The sequence below is a fragment of the Bombyx mori genome, chromosome 13, assembly GCF_030269925.1.
Source record: "Bombyx mori chromosome 13, ASM3026992v2".
NCBI classification, from domain to species: domain Eukaryota; kingdom Metazoa; phylum Arthropoda; class Insecta; order Lepidoptera; family Bombycidae; genus Bombyx; species Bombyx mori.
In genome coordinates this window covers 4,464,493-4,482,970 of record NC_085119.1, presented here as the reverse complement: position 1 = coordinate 4,482,970, position 18,478 = coordinate 4,464,493, and the positions used below count along the sequence as shown (strand labels likewise).

The window sequence follows — 18,478 nt, the reverse complement described above, 5'->3', positions numbered from 1 at the left end:
GGACGGAGGAGTATGAAATTCCACACTGATAGAGAATATAGAGAAGAAGTGCACAATGCTAATATTTTTTCAAAATAATGCATAAAAGATACTTTAAATCAATAAAGAAAACATTACACATCTGCATACCGTGTATTTGACGCACACACGCATGCATACTATTTATTGTCAAACTTTTGTTCTTGACCATAGATTATACACTTAATATATTAGAGATAGATGCGCAACTCTCATTTTTATTTTTGCTTTAGTTAAAGCCCGGTCCAGCAGGCGTCGCTACGGTCGATTATTAGTCTCCCTACCCCCCACCAGGTGGCTTTTTTAGTAATTTTAATATTTTTAATAACTCTCTTTATGAAAAAATCTTATCGTTTAGAATCGCTGAAATTCCCGGTAGTACTTATGAGATATTAAGGAATGTTTGAATGTGTTCAGCATTCTAATCGATAAGATCTTTTCATACAGAGAGAAAACAGTTTTTTAAAATAAAAAGCTGTAATTCTCTGTAAGCTATTTAATTTCCCTATATTACAAACAATTTTCTGTTAAAAGATTGTATGAACGTACAATTGTATAAAATTTCGAATAACAATAACTCCTCTAGATTAATCCTACTAGCGTACACATTAAATCGCAAGTTATCTAAAAGTTAATTAAGTCTAGATAATCAAATCATTCAATGTCAATTAAGTCATTTATGCGAAATATAAACATGTCAGCTTTCCATTACAAACATAGTAGACAATTTGAATTAAATTTAATAAATTTGTTTCTTAACGATAGCAGTTCTTGCTTAAAGTTGATCGTGACAGATCATGACCTTGTATGAAAATATTACATCTATAAACACTACCTATGCTTCGTCATACAATAATTGTCATTTAAACTAGCATTGTAGAGATAATACACACACTAAAGTGAATACTAAATTAATCTTAGCATTCTTATAAATATTTAGAAATTTAAGAAACGATTAACCCACAATCATGTTCATAACATGTGACATTTTGTTCTGCACAAACGTTTTGTTACATGATTTGAAAAACAAAAAAAAAACAAAAAATGTTTAAAAAATGTAATGATGATTTAAAGTACTCTTAAATATTGATAGTTTGTACTTAACGACGCTTATAGTAATTTTAGACATGATTACATTAATTATACTTTTATTCCCTATCTAAATTATTTCTATTCTGACGTTTCTGATGCTTTAGCTTTGGTAATACTAGATGAAACAAACAGCAGATTGAAAGAAAATAATCTTAAAGTTAATTACATTCATTACAAACCATTAGTTTGCATTTTGTTACAAAAGAAACTGATGTTCGTTACATGCAAATGAATTATAAACATTCACATGCAAACATAAAATGTAAATTTATCTTTTAATCCAAATTAAATGTACATTAATATTACATCTAAATAATAGAAAGGGTTTCGAAAAATTTTATTGCACTCAACAGCAGACGAGCACGCAACCCGGCTCATGATAAGTGGTCACCAGTGCTTATAAATATAATTATAATTATAAGTGCTTACCCTAGTTTCTTTTGAATTTATCCCTAAAATTTCCTAGACAACTTTCATAAATCCTTTATATAGAAAGCATAAATAAAATACAGAAAATAAACCACAGCATATTATTTAATGTAGGTATATATAATATAAACGCCCCCAGAAGATCATAGATCTATAGGGTTAGAATTTTCAAGGAAGTCGACGCATTGCTTTTATATTCTTTTGCTGCACGCAACCTAACACTGTTCGGTTCTAAAATTGAGCAATTGTTTGCTGGCAAAGTTGGGAACTTTCTATGAAGCAAGCCGTTCAGGGTTTCATTAGAAAGCCTGTTTCTTTTGTCAGTTTTTACATTTGAGAACACTGAATAATCTTTCCACCTCAGTCTTTGAAGAAGGAACTGCTAGCAAAAGTGAAATGACAATTACAAGGTTTTCGTAAATGAAATTACCATGATAATCTTTCATGGTACATGAAGTACCTGTATATTACAATACAAGTAAGTTCTGGTGACATCAACGAAAATAGGTAAATAAAAGTTTGGCGGATTATACTTATTGGGATATACACAACTCTGTTTTATTCTTTTACTTGTCAACTCCATTCTCTCTCCATAAAATAAAATGTTCATTGTTTTACTTTAAAAACCGTTTATTTTAAAATTCACAACAGTTACTAGTATAGGCTTTGCTTTTTACCCCGAAATATCCTAAATCCTGGTATTTTTTAAATTGTCTTTATCATCCAAAATATCAGCTATTTTTCCCTAAAAAAGGGAGAATTCCCTAAAAGTGGAAGCACTGCTTCAAAGTACGCTAACCTTTTTTATTGAGTCAGAACTCGTATCTGCCATCTAGTGAGTTTATTAGTTCATTAAGGCCAAAACGTTTCAAAAATGACCTCGCCGGTTCCTAAAGATGACGCTAGTTGAATGTTCTTTTCCTTTGTATGGGAGTTGCACCCCCCTGTTCTTGACGTCTGTGGTCAAATTGAGAATAGATTAAATATTGTTTGTCTTTGTTAATATTTTTTATAGTATAGTCTTGGCGAAATTTGTGATTATAGAAGTATACAATACAATTATAATAGTGTACAAACTTACAATTCCAATTAATTATAGTCGAATTTCGACTACTGCGAGAACCTCTAGTTTTTAATTATTTTACAAATGCAGAATTGACATGCGCGTCCATCTTTTTTCTTCGTGTAATAATTTTTAAATTTTGACAATTGGTGCCACTATTGTGTTTCCTGATTTGCTATTGGTTCGTGCAATATGACGTCATCTTTAGCCATTCACAGCCATCATTGTATGACGCGACGTTGATTCGTTAACAAACACAGGAAAGTTATTATCGTTCTTTTAAACTTCTTAATTTTCGTTCAGTGTTTGCTTATTTAGAAAATATATTTCTAGAGTCGCAGCCTCTAACTTTAAAATGCAATTTATATATGCAAAATGCCCCGAGCATCTTATACTTTTGGCTACGACGACTCCTAATTACATACTATATTTTTATTCTTTCCTAGTCTCAAATATAATAAAACTATAGTATATTATAATGAAAATAATATAATAAAAAAGGATTGTGTGGTTTTTTTCACATTATAGACATTTAAATAAAAAAAATGGAATAATATTCCATTAAGGGTATAACAATCGCTTTATCAATCTTAATTTTATATTTGGAAAATTGGAATGATAATGGGAAATGATAAAAGTAGACTATGTCTCCAACTAATATTTTTATTGAACTCTGTGTCTTAGAGTACGACATACATAATACTTAACAATTATTTAGATTATATACACATATTAAAAAAACAAACGAAATAGCGTGGAGCATTGGCACAAATGAGTAATAGTCTATACACTACACGGTCAACCGCTGCGAACTATAGGCGCCGCCATATTGGCCTTGGCTGCTCTAACGGGCACCTTTCACTTTATCCCTACTCCGAGGGCGACCGTCACGCAACATGCAACACACAGACGAAAAAGTTTGAGACCATGTAATAAAAGTTTCACTTTAATAGAAATATTTATAAGTTAAACATTAACGTTGTTTGTTTTTGATCTTCAGAAAAATGATTTTCAAATAGACAAATACCAAGCCACAAACAGGCAAGGAGATCAGAATATAAAACATTTTTCAAATGAAAACTTCATCGGTACCGTTGTGGTTAGAAAATCGATGAAACTCAAAAGCACCACTAAATATAAACAAACATTTACATTATTGGGATTCAGCCTGCAAAAGAATAACTAGAGTCTATCTGATGGTGAGCGTATCTTATTACCCGGAATAGCCTTTAAAAACATCTTGCCCTATAGTATAGACCGACCCGCAATATTTACTTGTGGTAAGACGTCTTGCGAGTCCGCACGGGTAGGTACCACTACCCAGCCTATTTCAGCCGTGAATCAGTAGTGCGTTTCGCTTTGAAGAGTGGTGCAGCCGTTGTACTGTAAAAATGGAGACTTAAGAACTCACATCTCGAAGTGGGTGGCGGCATTTACGTTGCACGTGTCTATGGGCTCCGGTAACCACTTAACACCAGGCGGGCCATGAGCTCATCCACCACGTAGTGGGGCTTATTGTGGGCATGCTCAAGTAGGTACCAGTTTGCTCCTATTTTAGCCGCGAAGCAGTCAAGTGTTCCGTTTTGAAGGCTACCACTGTCTATAATATAATACAATTAGTATTCACGTTGTAAGATCTGTGGATGACAGAAACCGCTTAACGCCGGGTGGGTTGTGAGCCTGTTCACCTATGTACTGAGATAAAAAGCGTGATCGCTGCATGCCCCTGGGAGTAGCTAATCTCTACTACTACTACTACTACTACAGAAGTAAATATAGATAATTCGAGTAACTTATTTTATTGTACCACAGCTATCGGTAAAAGTTTTAATCCTAATTTATCTTGAATTTAGCACAATTTTGAGGTGTCTAAAACAAATCTAAAAATAACTCAGCGTTTTACTGTTATTGAAATTAATGATTTTCGGTAACAAAATTTGATTATGTTTTCTCATCTGGAAAATTTCATATCATTTGTAAGAGCGAGTCCCTTGTAAGGACGAAGACTCGGTGAAGCCGACGCGGCTTCATAAAATTCAGCGAAGGTATCAACCTAGCTAAACGGGAATTGTCTTCCGACGGTTATTAAAGCCCTCGGCCGTGATATACAGTGGGCCATTAATCTTAAATTTACATCAGAGACTCTTTAATAAGCCTCGTGGCGATACCTCGGGCGAAAAAGTTTAATTTAACAAAAAAAAAGGTACAAAAAATTCAAATTTAGGAAGCGCTTTTTGACACGCCGTCGCCGTGCCGATTTATTTATTAGATTGACTCTGAATCAAGTTACCTAAATTTAAAAACATCATAGCATGAACGGCGAGTTGTATGTTCATCTTAACAATATTTATAAAATAATAATTTGAATACAGAGACGTAAAATACGATAGCAAAACTAATAAACTAGTAAGACTATTGATGATATTGAATGACGATATTCAACTACCATAACGCGAAAATCTTTACTTTTAACAACATTCTATCTTTCAGTTCATAAAATAATAAGTGCTTACCACAAAAGGCTACTTATAGAATTCATCATCAAATTATTTACTGTCCATAAACTGGAGGTGGCTATCAAATATGAAACAGGCGATATAAAAGGTAAGCAAGTATTCTCGTAAAGAATATCGCCTTTATCATATAGTTTTACGACTTGTGAAGTTCTGAAGATATGGTGGAAGCACTTGAGGATTGAAAGAATAACTGGAAACGGTATAATTTGTTTCATTGATTTTATTCAGTTTATTGAAGTTAGAAATGGCAACAACCTTTCTACTTTTAAAAGTTTGACGAGATACACGCTTTCTTTATTGCACATTTTCTATATTCGTTTTTTTTTTGGAACTTATAAATTACACTTGGCTGTTCGTTTGTTTCACGATATTGAAAATTAGGTTTAAATTTCACAGATTATAAATGGCAATATTGTTATTAATTATTTTAATATCCAGAAAAATTGTTTAGAAATAAGCAGTGTAATCTACTGTTTAAAATATTCTGAAGTAAACTAATAATATTTAAATTCTTAGTATTCATTAATAAACTATATATTTGAAATCATAAAAAAAATTACACGGTCCAAAATTGTACGTAATGTTGGATTATTTTACACGAAAAGGTCGCAGAAAGCATTCAAACAACGTTCGTATGAGGCCGACCTTAATGAAACTCATATTAGAACTGAGAAAGTATTAAATATTCCACAGAATCCCAAAACAACTCTGCTTAAACTTTCGGGGAAAGCCTTTATGACCGAAATTTTGTAGCAACACGACTGGCATCAGTCGTTCAATATTTCGACTTTAGTCTGTTTCGGCAGAACTAAAATTGCCCCCTTATAGTAGGGTAGATTCCCAAAGTTTATTTGACGTTGCTAATAAGTTAGGCAGCTTACGGACCTCCTGAAGGTGGTCTTAGTTGAATGGGGACAACGCCTATTCCTACCTACCTTACAAATCTAAGTTTCCAATAAGGGACAATGTTTTTTTTTTCAATAACCTAGACGAGAAAAAGTGTTGAGAAAGGCGATTGCATGCAGCAGAGATGCGAATATTGCGATGGATGTGTGGAGTAACGAGAATGGATAGAATACGGAATGAATATGTTAGAGGAAGTCTGAAAGTGGCACCTGTGACAGAGAAGCTGAGGAGTGCGCGTTTGGGATGGTATGGACATGTGATGAGTCGAAATGAAAATGAGGTTGGTAAGAGAGTGTTAACTATGAATGTGGAAGGATATAGAGGAAGAGGTAGACCTAAGAAGAAATGGATGGATTGTGTGAAAGACGATATGGGTAAGAGGGGAGTGAGCGAAGAAATGGTATATGATAGAAGAGTATGGAAGGAGAAAACATGTTGCGCCAACCCCAGGTGACTGGGAGAAGGGCAGGATAATGATGATGATGAGACGAGAAGAAGTGTTAAAACTGCTCAACCCATCTGAAAACTAGTCACATCATGTCTTTTTTTTATGTTTTTGTTGACAGAGCAGCATATTACAAGCCTTCCCGAATGGATCACCGTCCATGTCTGGGTCCCTCCCTGTTCAGAAGAAATCGTGCGCATCATTTGAAGGATCGGACAACCTTGAATCGACGCAATTAAGATGCATCTTAAGTCTGAAGATTAAAAGCGGCATCCTAATAGTGCTGTAAGTATCGTGGCTGTAAGTCATCGTAGCCTAAAAGATAAGACGTCTGGTGCATTCGTATGTAGCGATGCATCGATGTTCGAATCCCGCCGGCAGGTACCAATTTTTTCAATAAAATACGTACTTAACGAATGGCTTCGATGGCTCACGATTGGCTTCCACGGTGAAGGTGAAGGTGAAGGTGAATAACATCGTGTCTTTTGAGTCCGCACGGGTAGGTACCACCACCCTGCTTATTTCTGCCGTGAAGCAGTAATGCGTTTCGTTTTGAAGGGCGGGGCAGCCGTTATGCTGTTAAAAGTGATACCCTTACAACTCATGTCTCAAGGTGGGTGGCGGCATTTACGTTGTAGATATTTATGGGCTCCGGTAACCACTTAACACCAGGTGGGCCGTGAGCTCGTCCGCCCATCTAACCAATAAAAAAAAGGGTATTAAGTGGCTCGCGAATTCGTATTCGCATTTTAGCCATTAAAAATAAATAAACATATTATGATATGAAATCCATACACAACATTCAGGCGTCAGTCACAAAGGTATTTTGACTGATACATCTCGTTAACGCGCAATGTCTAATACTACACTATTATAGAATAAAGACATTAATTATTATGCATATTAGCGCAGCCCTGGGCTAGTATTTTCCATAATAGAATAATTGTATTGAGTGACCTTAATTTGTTTACGTCGTGTTACCGTTTGTGATACATACCGAAATTTATTCTTTGAATTAATTCTGTGATGTGTGCCTTACAACTCATGTCTCAAGGTGGGTGGCGCATTTACGTTGTACATATCCATGGACTCCAGTAACCACTTAACACCAGGTGGGCTGTGAGCTCGTCCACCCATCTAAGCAATAAACAAAAAAATGTGACACATTTTTTCTAAATAATAATATTTTATCGTCTTAAAACGAATTCGGTCAAATATATATAAAACATACAACAATATAAAAAAAATGGTGCGCGTGCAACTTGGTGCACGTGAAAGAAGTGGAACTTCTATTGCGGTGTATAGTATTATGGTTTTCTTTATTTTTCATCCTTAGATCAAATTTCTCTTGTAATAGGGAATACTGTGCCTAAGAGAAACGACCTAGCTCGCTTTGTCCACGTTCAAGTTCGCGAGGCGGTCTGTCGTTTTTTTCAATCTCGCTCTCCTAAATTGTATATTTTCTCTCTAACCGTAGCGAATCTGTCGCGAACACGCCTAAAGAAGTTTAACTTCCTTTCTCCTTTTTTTTCTCCTTTTTCCTTCTTTTAATGCATTGAAGGAGATCCTCTGATACAGCCTTTTTTTTCCAAATATGTCGGAGAGTGCGAGAGTATGATGTACAAAAAATAAGGCTTAATTACAAAGTGAATCCGATAGCATGCCTAGCGAGCCATTGCAAATGATATAATTACTCTTCAATACTAACTACTTGTTAGTCCTCGCTTCCGCTTACACAACGACGCGTTCGCTACACCAACTTGCACTCGCTTAGTCACATATCTATATATATAAAAATGAATTGCTGTTCGTTAGTCTTCCTAAAACTGGAGAACAGCTGGACCGATTTGGCTAATTTTGGTCTTGAATTATTTGTGTTAGTCCAGAGAAGGTTTTTAAGACATTGGTACCTTTTTACCTTGGTACCTTTTAGATATATATATTCTAAGGAAAGAAGACCTAGGAAGTGGGCGTGGCCTGCTGACGTAATACAGCAGCGACTTCAGACTGGTCGGAGTTGAAGAGGGGAGTTGAGGACACCACTAACATATTGCCTCGTTCACGGCCTCTTTCTGATCTCGGCACCAGGGATAGACGGACGTTGTACATTCGCGTGTCAACTTAGTTACCCACATTTTGTCATTAGTGTTTAAAATCAATAATTGTTGAAAGTTGTATTTTGTATTGTTCTAATTATATTTTTTTAATATTTTGAGTCGTGATTTCTAATTTCAGAAGTGGGATTCCTATTCCATTATCTGCCTTGGCTTTCCTGACCGTTCTACTTTAGTTTTGTCGATTTTTGTGTTTGACAAAAGAATTGTGAAATTTTATTTTTGTAAATATGTCTGATCGAAGTAAGCGTAGGAAGCGCGAGCGTGATCGTACACCTATCCCTGGTATGGAGAAGCGACTTCAAAAGATTTTGGATCGTTTAGACACTTTAGAAAGTTACAGGTTTCGCAATGATACTGAAGGTAGTACGACAACGCCGAGTGCGCGGTGGGCGCATGACGGCGCCATCGCGGCGGCAGCTGTCGCGTCGGGTGAGCCGCCTGCACCAATTGCTGTTTCAACAAACGTCGAGTCGTCCGATGCAAGTTTGAATTTATCCGTGCCGTGCTCGAGTGCGACGATCAACGGTTCGGGTACGGGCGTATTGAATGAGGTGGCTGAGAAAATTGCTAATGCGATTGGTGCAATTCCGGTAAGATCGAATCATATTTTTGTGTCGAGTTTCGATCCCTCTTTGCACGATTTTAATTTATGGTGTCATGAAGTAGACCATCTAAAACAAACTAATAGATGGGACGATCTTGAGTGCTTAGCGAGGGTAGGCAATTGTTTAAAAGGTGACGCTAAGTTATGGTTGAATGAGTGGGTAAGTAATGACCGTAGTTGGTCAAATTTCAAGCGCGAGTTTAAGACTTTGTGTCCCAAGCGGTTAGACATCGCCAATATTTTGTTCGACATTATGAAATCGGACTCTGATAACTACCCTACATATGCCGAATATGCAAGGCGTTCGCTTCTGCGGTTACGTATTGTGAACGGATTGAGTGACGAGTTAATTGCGGCAATAGTGATACGTGGCATAACAGACACTCAAATTCGAGCCGCTACCACTAACGCCAAGTTACTGCCTGATGATTTGGTTAATTTTCTATCTATTTATACAAAGCCCACTAGAATCACATCCGTTTGTTCAACCGATTTAATTTATAAGACTGCTACGAGAAAACGAGAACATGTCGTCACGAAAATTTAATGTTTTTCATGTGGAGCTTTTGGTCATAAACAGATGACGTGTCCCAAGAGTGTAAAGCTAGATAGAACTAACGCTAATAATTCACCTTTAGTAGCAACAAATTCAGATAAACTCTCACAGAGAGCAGAGACGTGTTCTTTTTGCAAGAAGGTTGGTCACAAGGTTGATGATTGTTTTTCAAAACAACGTGCCGAGTTTCGCGGCAACTCTAACTAATAATTATAAACAGGATGACATTGCTACCGCGGTTACTCAAGGTGTTTCCGTAGATATCCTCATAGATAGTGAGTGGACTCTATGAGGATATCTATTTCATTGATTTGAGTCTGTGAATTTGAATTTGACGTGTCATTGTCGTCAAAAACAATTACCGAGGGCTTGTAAACGCTCCGCGAGGTCCTTGCAACTCTGGCGGGTTTTTCCATCAACCTGAAAGTGTAAATTTCTCACGACTGAGGTGGAGTATTTGAGTAGGGCAATCAGTAATGGTCAGGTGAAGCCGAGCGAACACAAGGTTGAAGCTCTAGTCAATGCACGAGTACCGAGCAATGTAAAAGAAGTAAGACAGTTTTAGGTCTCTCGGGACATTTTAGGCGTCATATCTCCGGCTAATCAGTTCAAGCGGCATGTATTGCAAATCTAACTCGCAAAAAGTGTACATTTCATTTGGGGTGAAGATAAAGAAAGAGTTCGAAAGGTCATTGAGCGATTAACCAGTGAGCCGGTTGTTTCTTCAAGACTATGACTTTGAGCTTGAATATCGTAAGGGGACCGCGCTATCCCATGCAGACTACTTTAGCCGAAATGCAGTCAATGTTTATGAGATACCTAAACCTTTAAATTGGGCTCGGATAGCGCAGGCCGCTGATGATGAAACATAAAATTTGCTACAAAAGTTGTGACAGATTCGAATGAGTTCAAATATATAGTTCTAATAGATGTGTTACAAAGTATTGTCTCATGTATCCCATTCACAGACAAGATGCGACGGAGTTAAAGAGAACTTTTGAAATGGCAATGTCTCTTTGTAGTCCTTCAAAATTAGGGGTCGGATGTATGAAAGTAACACCTTTGTTAATTAGATTAAAGAATTATGTCGTAAATATACATCTCATTACACCTGAAATGCACCAAAGTAGTGGTCAAGCTGAGCACTACTGCTGAACTGTAATGAATATGATTCGGGTCGAGTCTATCTTTAGACGAGAACATTGTTCTGACATTATAATATGAAAGATACAGCTCACTTTGAACATTACTGTGCAGAAATCAACCAAATATTCACCTTTGTATTTGTTAGTTGGCAGTGAGAGTGCAACGCCTGTCATACGATCCCTGGTGCGCGATGTGGCTCTGGTGGCATCGAGTCCTAATCGTGAATTCCTACGTGAACTCGCCCGACAACAAGCTTCAAACTCGCTGGATCAGAACCGTACTCGTCAGGACGCTTATGTTAACGAGCGCCGCAATACAGTGCGCTCCTTTCAAAATGGAGATCTGGTGTTCGTGCGTAAGACAAGCCAAGCTACGGGCAAGTTGGACTCAGGAATGCGAGGGCCAAGTCACTGGCTCCTATGGCAATACAACGCAGGCGGCCGCAGAGTATATAATTCTATGGCGCGGCGAGTGGACACCAGATGTGTGCACTGCATTCTCTGAAAGTGAGTATAGGTTTGTAGTGTTGTAATGTATTTGTGTAACCTGAGGGCTCTACACTCATACAGCGAGCATCCCGAGGGCTCTGCTCTACAGACACTGCAAGCTCCATGTTCTTATGGTATTTGTTCGTAGTGTTGTAATGTATTTGTGCATCCTGAGGGCTCTGCACTCTTACAGCGAGCATCCTGAGGGCTCTGCTCTACAGACACTATGTGATATGTTGTAATGTATTTGTGTACCCCGAGGGCTCTGCACACTTACAGCGAGCATCCTGAGGGCTCTGCTCTACAGACACTGTGTGATGTGTTGTAATGTATTTGTATACCCTGAGGGCTCTGCACACTTACAGCGAGCATCCTGAGGGCTCTGCTCTACAGACACTGTGTGATGTGTTGTAATGTATTTGTGTAACCTGAGGGCTCTGCACACTTACAGCGAGCATCCTGAGGGCTCTGCTCTACAGACACTGATGTGTTGTAATGTATTTGTGTAACCTGAGGGCTCTGCACACTTACAGCGAGCATCCTGAGGGCTCTGCTCTACAGACACTGTTTTTTTTTTTTTTTTTTTTTTTTTTTATGATTGAAAGTTTACTGGTGGCCCGAAGGCCTTTCCAGTTTCACCAGGACAGGTGGGCGAGCAAAGGCTCAGCCAAGAGGGGTGGGATTTGCTAACAACTGCCCGAGCGCCTCCGAAGGAGACCTAACAACTCAAGAGCAATTGTTTCGCGAATGAATCTACTACCGGATCGGAATCGCGACCCGCTGAGAAGATCCGGCGAGAAACTCAGCGGGCTGATGCATGGGTTAGGTTGCACGTCGACCTCTTTGTCGAGTTCGACGAGTACGGTTACCGGGATCCCTAAGCCTGCCCCTAGTATTAGAGCTGAAGGCATCTAATGCAAAGGTTATTGGATCTGATGGATCCGTAAGGACGTGTCTAGGGCGTCGACGGTGACTGGCTCCTGCATGATCAGGATTCGGGGAGTAGTCAGCGGCGGCAACGATAAGGCGATTATCATGACGCATAGCCTTATCGAAGTATCGTTCCGACGCTGACTTCATGTATTTCCGAATTGATTCGAGGCCCAGGTCGTCGTGTAGGTCAACGTTCCTCACGAACCACGGAGCCCCGACAGCTAACCTGCAAAAGCGGGATTGTAGGGATTGGAGGGTGTCTATGTGTGTGCGGGCCGCGTGAGCGAACACCACACTCGCGTAAGTCATGACGGGCCTTATGCAAGTTTTGTAAAGTGTCACCTTGTTCCGAAGGGACATTTTACTCCGCTTACAGATCATGGGGTAGAGTCTACCGAGAATAAACGCGGCACGGTCACGGACTGATTTTATATGCGGGCGGAATGTCATCGATGCATCCAGGGTAACGCCCAGGTACTTGACCTTCCTGGCCCAGGGTATGGGTTGTCTAAAGAGAGTAATCGGGGGTGTGAGATTGCTCCTCCTAATCCGGGAGGAAATCCGTGTGGAGCTTCCCCTCTGAAATAGCACCGCAGTACTTTTCGCTGGGTTGATGTCTATGCGCCATTTTCGGAACCACTGTCCTAGGGCTAGGGCTGCGCTCTGAAGCTTCTTCGCGATTAGGGACTTATTTCTACTAGAATAGTAAACAGTCGTGTCGTCGGCGAATAAAGCTAAATGGGTCGGCAGCGACCGGGGAATATCGTTGACGAATAAGCTAAATAGGAGGGGTGAGAGGACAGAGCCTTGCGGGACTCCAGCTGTGAGAGGTCGTGGGGAGGAGCGGGTTCCCTCGACTCGATATCGAAAAGAGCGGTTCGACAAGAAGTCCCGTATGATGAGCACGAGACTATCCGGCACGCCCATGTTGAATAGTTTGAAAATCAAACCATTGTGCCAGACTTTGTCGAACGCTTTTGCGACGTCGAAGAAGAGAGCTCCCGTGTATAACGGTTTTGGTCGATTAAGCCCCACAAGAATGTGCTCCGTGAGGCGGTGCACCTGTTGAACGCATGAGTGATTTGTACGGAATCCGAATTGTTCATCGATAAGAATGCCCTTGGATGAGACGAAGTCTCTGAGGCGTTTGTAGAGCAGACGCTCATACAGTTTGCCTAGAGACATGAGGAGGCTAATCGGGCGGTAGCTCGTCGGATGATTTTTTGGTTTACCGGGTTTATGTATGCCGATAACGTCCGCTTCTTTCCACACCGCGGGAAAGATACAGTTCGCCATAGCGGCATTGAAAATAGATGCCAACATCACGATGAGTTGGACGGGTAGAAGTTTAATAACGCGGTTGGATATACCGTCGGAACCGGGAGCCTTGCGAGGACGTAGGTCTTTGATCAAGTCTTTAACTTCCATCGGGGTGACGGGTGGTAACGCATCAGAGGGTGGCAAGGAGGCTCTGCGTTCTACCTCACTGTCTACTAATTCTACATGAACAGGGTCCACGGATTGAGTGCTGGGCGTGCACTGGGTTTGCAATGTATCGGCCAGCAGCTCTGCTTTTTCGTCATCATCGAACGCCGCGAGTCGGCCTGAGGGGCCTACGAGGGGGGGCATAGTTACTACCGTATCCGATTTGAGAGTACGAGCTAAGCGGTAGTAAGACCTTTGAGAGGGCGCGAGTCCTTCTAAGAAATCAGACCATCTGGCATCTCGGACTTCGGCGATGCGAGACTTTACGTCGCGTTGTAGGGCACGCATTCGAATACGATTTTCCGCGGTAGGATACCTGTCGTAGGCGCGTATCGAGGCGTTCTTAGCTCTAAGGAGTTCCCTAATATCGTCGGACAATTTGAAGCGGTGAAGGAAGTCCTCCGCTACAACTTGTTTCGATGACCTATCTAATGTCGAGGTGATGTGTGACGTTAAGATGTCTATGGCTTCAGCGGTATCCTGAGGAGACGGGATAGAGTCCGGGTTAAACGGGAGCGATGGTGGATCAGATTCAGCCAGGCTGATGCCCAGCGTGTGCCAATCCACCACAGTCCTCGTGACGGGAACGGAATCGGGAGCGCGACCGAGCTTCATAACGACGGGACGGTGGTCTGAATCTAACTCTGAAACTACTTCGATCGAGTGTAAGCGCAGAGTTACGTTTTTTAATAACGCTATGTCGAGTATATCCGGGCGATGCGCGATATTTAGCGGGTAGTGAGTCGGGGTTAGCGGAGCGACGATATCGAAGGCGAGATCATCGACTAACGCGTCAAGCCGCCTGCCATTCGGGGTTGTGGTGTGTGAGTTCCACCTGATGTGTTTACAATTTAGGTCGCCCGCCAGAATGACAGAGCTCCCCATACCGAGCAGCGCCTCGATATCACTGCTTAGAACGATCTTATCCGGTGGAAGATAAACGGACGCGATAACGATTGGCGCGTGTCCCGTCAGTGAGATTCGGCACACTGATGCTTCGATATTAGCGAGCGCGGGAGGATCGAGCGGGACGCAATGCAGGGCTCTTCTATAGTAAATGACGGTACCACCACCACGGGCAGAGAGCCTGTCGTTCCTGACCATGTTATAGTTCGCGATTTTAGGGTCACGGCGCGCGGGCTTAAGTAGGGTCTCCTGCACTAAAAAGACATCAATTTGGTGGTCACGCAAAAAGTCAGAAACCTGATCACGTTGATTTGCGAGACCGTAAGCGTTAAAAAATCCTATCGTTACGGATAGGGGCTTTATTCTACTTATATACGCCATTGATTACCGGCGGAGTGAGGGGAGGACGTACGTATTTAATGACGCGTATACGTCGGCGTATTCCTGCACAACGGCGATAAAGTGTTGTGCAGTGGAGGCAGCGCGAATGGCGTCGCCCAAAGCGTTAACGCGCTCAAAGTTGATCGACTGAAAGAAGTCGATCGCTAAAGCGAGATTGTCGGACGCGGTCGGAGGGCAAGTCGCGGGAGAGGGACGAGTCGCGGGGGCGGGACGAATCGCGGAGGAGGGACTTGTAGCCGTGTTCGTGTACGGCAGCGGTTTTGCCCAGGCCGAGACACTGGGCACCGCCGCCGGAACGAACGCTGGCTTAGCCTGCGACGCAGAGGGTGCCGAGGCTTTGATGTCTGGGCCGGAAGCTCGGAGGCGGTTTTGGCGGGCGACGCGGCGATTTATTTTAGGGGCTCGGGGGCAACCACGGTAATTCGCGGGGTGACCCTGTGTTCGACACAGGACGCAGCTAGGCGGTTCCGTCGCGGTTTTTTGGTCGCGAGCGCAGAGGGCCGTGGCGTGATCGCCCAAACACTTAACACATCGGGGGCGCGCGTGACAGTTACGGGAAGAGTGCCCGTACAATTGACAGTTATGGCACTGGCTAGGAGTGCCTTTTTTATGCGGGGCTTCGACAGCGATACCAGAGAGCCTACAGACGGTCTGTGTGTTAAAGATTTTCTTACCCTCGGGGGTAGGCTGGAGAGCGACTAGAACCATATTATATGGCTCCCTACCGCGACCGGTGTGCATACGGTGCACAGAATTCACTGGTAGGCCTTGTTCTAACAGGTCGGCTTTTACGAGCTCTACATCTAACTCTTTAGGGATTCCGCGTATTACAACGCGGAGTTCGCGCTCCTCCTGGAGCGTATACGTATGGAAACTTATACGCTCCTTACGGAGGTAAGAAGAGAGGGCCCTATGGTCGTCGGGTGTTTGAACCTTAATTTGAATGCCGTTCGCGAGGTTGCGGGCATTCGTGAAATTTATATTTTTGGCCTTAAGGGCCAGGCAAACTCGATCCCAAGCTGCCTTCTCCTGAAGGATAACCGGGGGAGGGGTCTGGGTTTTATTTTGTGCCACCGGACGCGGCGACGGAGTGGCACGGGCTGGGGGCGCAACGGGAGTCTGAGGGCGGGGGCGCGACGCGTTCACGGCTTTGCTAATTTTAGCGGCCGCGGGAGCTCGAGACTCCGCGGCACGCTTCTTACCCTTCTGTACCAGGGTGAATCCATCCGTCGATGAGGCGGGGGCGAGGTCGACCTCCATGTCCGAGTCAGAGTCGGAGCACGAGGAGGCGGGTGCAGGCGACCTACGAGCAAGTGTAGGTGTTTTAGAGGGCGCGACGGAGGCCGCGGATGATCGCTCAGCTGAAACGATGGTCACGGCGGACGACGCAGCAGCTTTTCTCGCCAGTATAGGCGACACGGGAGCGGCAGGCACGACAGAGGCTGCGGTGCTCAATGCAGAAGCTCTGCACGCAGGTACAGGCGACGCAGGAGCAGCGAGCGCGGCGGAGTCCTCGAGAGGGCTCGCAGTGTGATTGGCCTTGAAGGCCAAAAACTCCGAGGCGAGCTGTGGGTGGCGAAGTCGGAGGAATTCCGCGAATACAGCGTCCATGATCGCTGAGTACCCAGGTGGGGCGGCCCCGGGTCTTGAAAACACTCGCCTTGCGGCGAGGCCCCAACTTCTCGGACCTGAGCGGTTCTATTGAACACAGGTGGCAATGCGGCGCGATTACTACAGGACAAAGAAAAAGCACAACAAAACAGAAATTACGAAAAGAAACAAAACAAATAAATACTTGCAGGAAACCACTTTGTCGGCAGATGTACCACGAACACAGAAACAACAAAAGGAAACAAAACAAATAAAAACTTCCAGAAAGAGCACTTAGTCGGCAGATGTACCACAAACACAGGCCGCGCGAACAATGGCCGGGCTAACAAAAGCCGGGCGAACAAAGACCGGGCGATCGAGTGGACGATGAGCACGTCCGCACGTGACGGGTGCCTCTATCGGAATGCTACAGACACTGTGTGATGTGTTGTAATGTATTTGTGTAACCTGAGGGCTCTGCACTCTTACAGCGAGCATCCTGAGGGCTCTGCTCTACAGACACTGTGTGATGTGTTGTAATGTATTTGTGTAACCTGAGGGCTCTGCACTCTTACAGCGAGCATCCTGAGGGCTCTGCTCTACAGACACTGTGATGCGTACTCGTGCATTCCTGAGGGCTCTGCACTGAACGAGGACATTGAATAATCCGGCTCTGTTCGATGTTGTGTATGTGAAGGCCATCCTGAATGGTAAGCCTCCACGGTAGTATGGTGCAAGGTGAGCGCTCTGCACCAGTACTAGAGGACTACCTGATCAGTACTCCTCTGTTGTGTATCCTGAGGGCAATGCACAACGGGCATCCTGAGGGCTCTGCCACGCTCACAAAAAGGTGACTGTGGTCATCTTGGTTATTCTCGAGAGCTCTGACCGAAGACGCCAGAAGTATACGTGTCACCTCTTACTTTCGATATCCTAGTTCTCAGTTGCTAAACGAATCGAAAAATGTCTTACAGGTGACGAGCATCCAGTTAGTGAGGCAATTGATCATGCTGAAGCTGTTGAAGATCCATTCTCCGACTCTGATCGAATAACGGGCGAGGACGCACCGCCGTCAGGAGAGGCCGTCTAAGGAAAGAAGACCTAGGAAGTGGGCGTGGCCTGCTGACGTAATACAGCAGCGACTTCAGACTGGTCGGAGTTGAAGAGGGGAGTTGAGGACACCACTAACATATTGCCTCGTTCACGGCCTCTTTCTGATCTCGGCACCAGGGATAGACGGACGTTGTACATTCGCGTGTCAACTTAGTTACCCACATTTTGTCATTAGTGTTTAAAATCAATAATTGTTGAAAGTTGTATTTTGTATTGTTCTAATTATATTTTTTTAATATTTTGAGTCGTGATTTCTAATTATATATAGATTTATATATATAGATTTAGATATATGAAAATGCTCGGAATTAAATAAAAATAACAATTGTGTTTTTCCTTTGATGTGTCCCCCCTCGAACGGATTCCTTGTGTTTGTTTTAAGTTTACTTTATACAAAAGTTTAAGTCTTTTATTTACCGATTGAGGCACTACGAAGTCTTCTGGGTCAGCTAGTTTAAAACAAAAATAATAAGCTTCAACAAAACATTCAATCAATTCAATTTCAATTCCTTCAAACAGAATCAAATAGCATCAGAGCAACACGCAGAACCTCAGTAGCTTTACACAAAGTTTCGATAGATCGTCAAACAAACACTAAGCCAAATGTTACTCTTGAAAAGTGCGTTCCCGTTAGACTGACCGAAATTAGTTGAGCAAGTGTCATAATTT

The 18,478-nt window shown here is 42.4% G+C and overlaps 1 protein-coding gene and 2 long non-coding RNA genes across 3 annotated transcripts; 2 read left to right on the top strand and 1 right to left on the bottom strand.

Annotated features, from left to right (window-relative positions):
* Positions 1 to 499: 499 nt before the first annotated feature.
* On the bottom strand, positions 500 to 2,719 carry LOC134199944 (uncharacterized). The gene is made up of 2 exons (XR_009974638.1): positions 2,621 to 2,719; positions 500 to 2,496 (listed from the first exon to the last, which is right to left on the bottom strand). It is a non-coding gene; the product is annotated as an uncharacterized LOC134199944 (long non-coding RNA).
* A 363-nt stretch (positions 2,720 to 3,082) lies between these two features.
* On the top strand, positions 3,083 to 6,786 carry LOC101744849 (uncharacterized). The gene is made up of 3 exons (XR_009974656.1): positions 3,083 to 3,801; positions 5,093 to 5,206; positions 6,591 to 6,786. It is a non-coding gene; the product is annotated as an uncharacterized LOC101744849 (long non-coding RNA).
* A 1,601-nt stretch (positions 6,787 to 8,387) lies between these two features.
* LOC119629358 (uncharacterized) lies at positions 8,388 to 18,053 on the top strand. Its single transcript, XM_062671736.1, has 2 exons — positions 8,388 to 11,398; positions 17,671 to 18,053. The coding sequence occupies exon 1, from the start codon at positions 8,814 to 8,816 to the stop codon at positions 9,735 to 9,737; it is 924 nt and encodes a 307-aa protein (XP_062527720.1). The 5' UTR covers positions 8,388 to 8,813; the 3' UTR covers positions 9,738 to 11,398; positions 17,671 to 18,053.
* Positions 18,054 to 18,478: the final 425 nt, after the last annotated feature.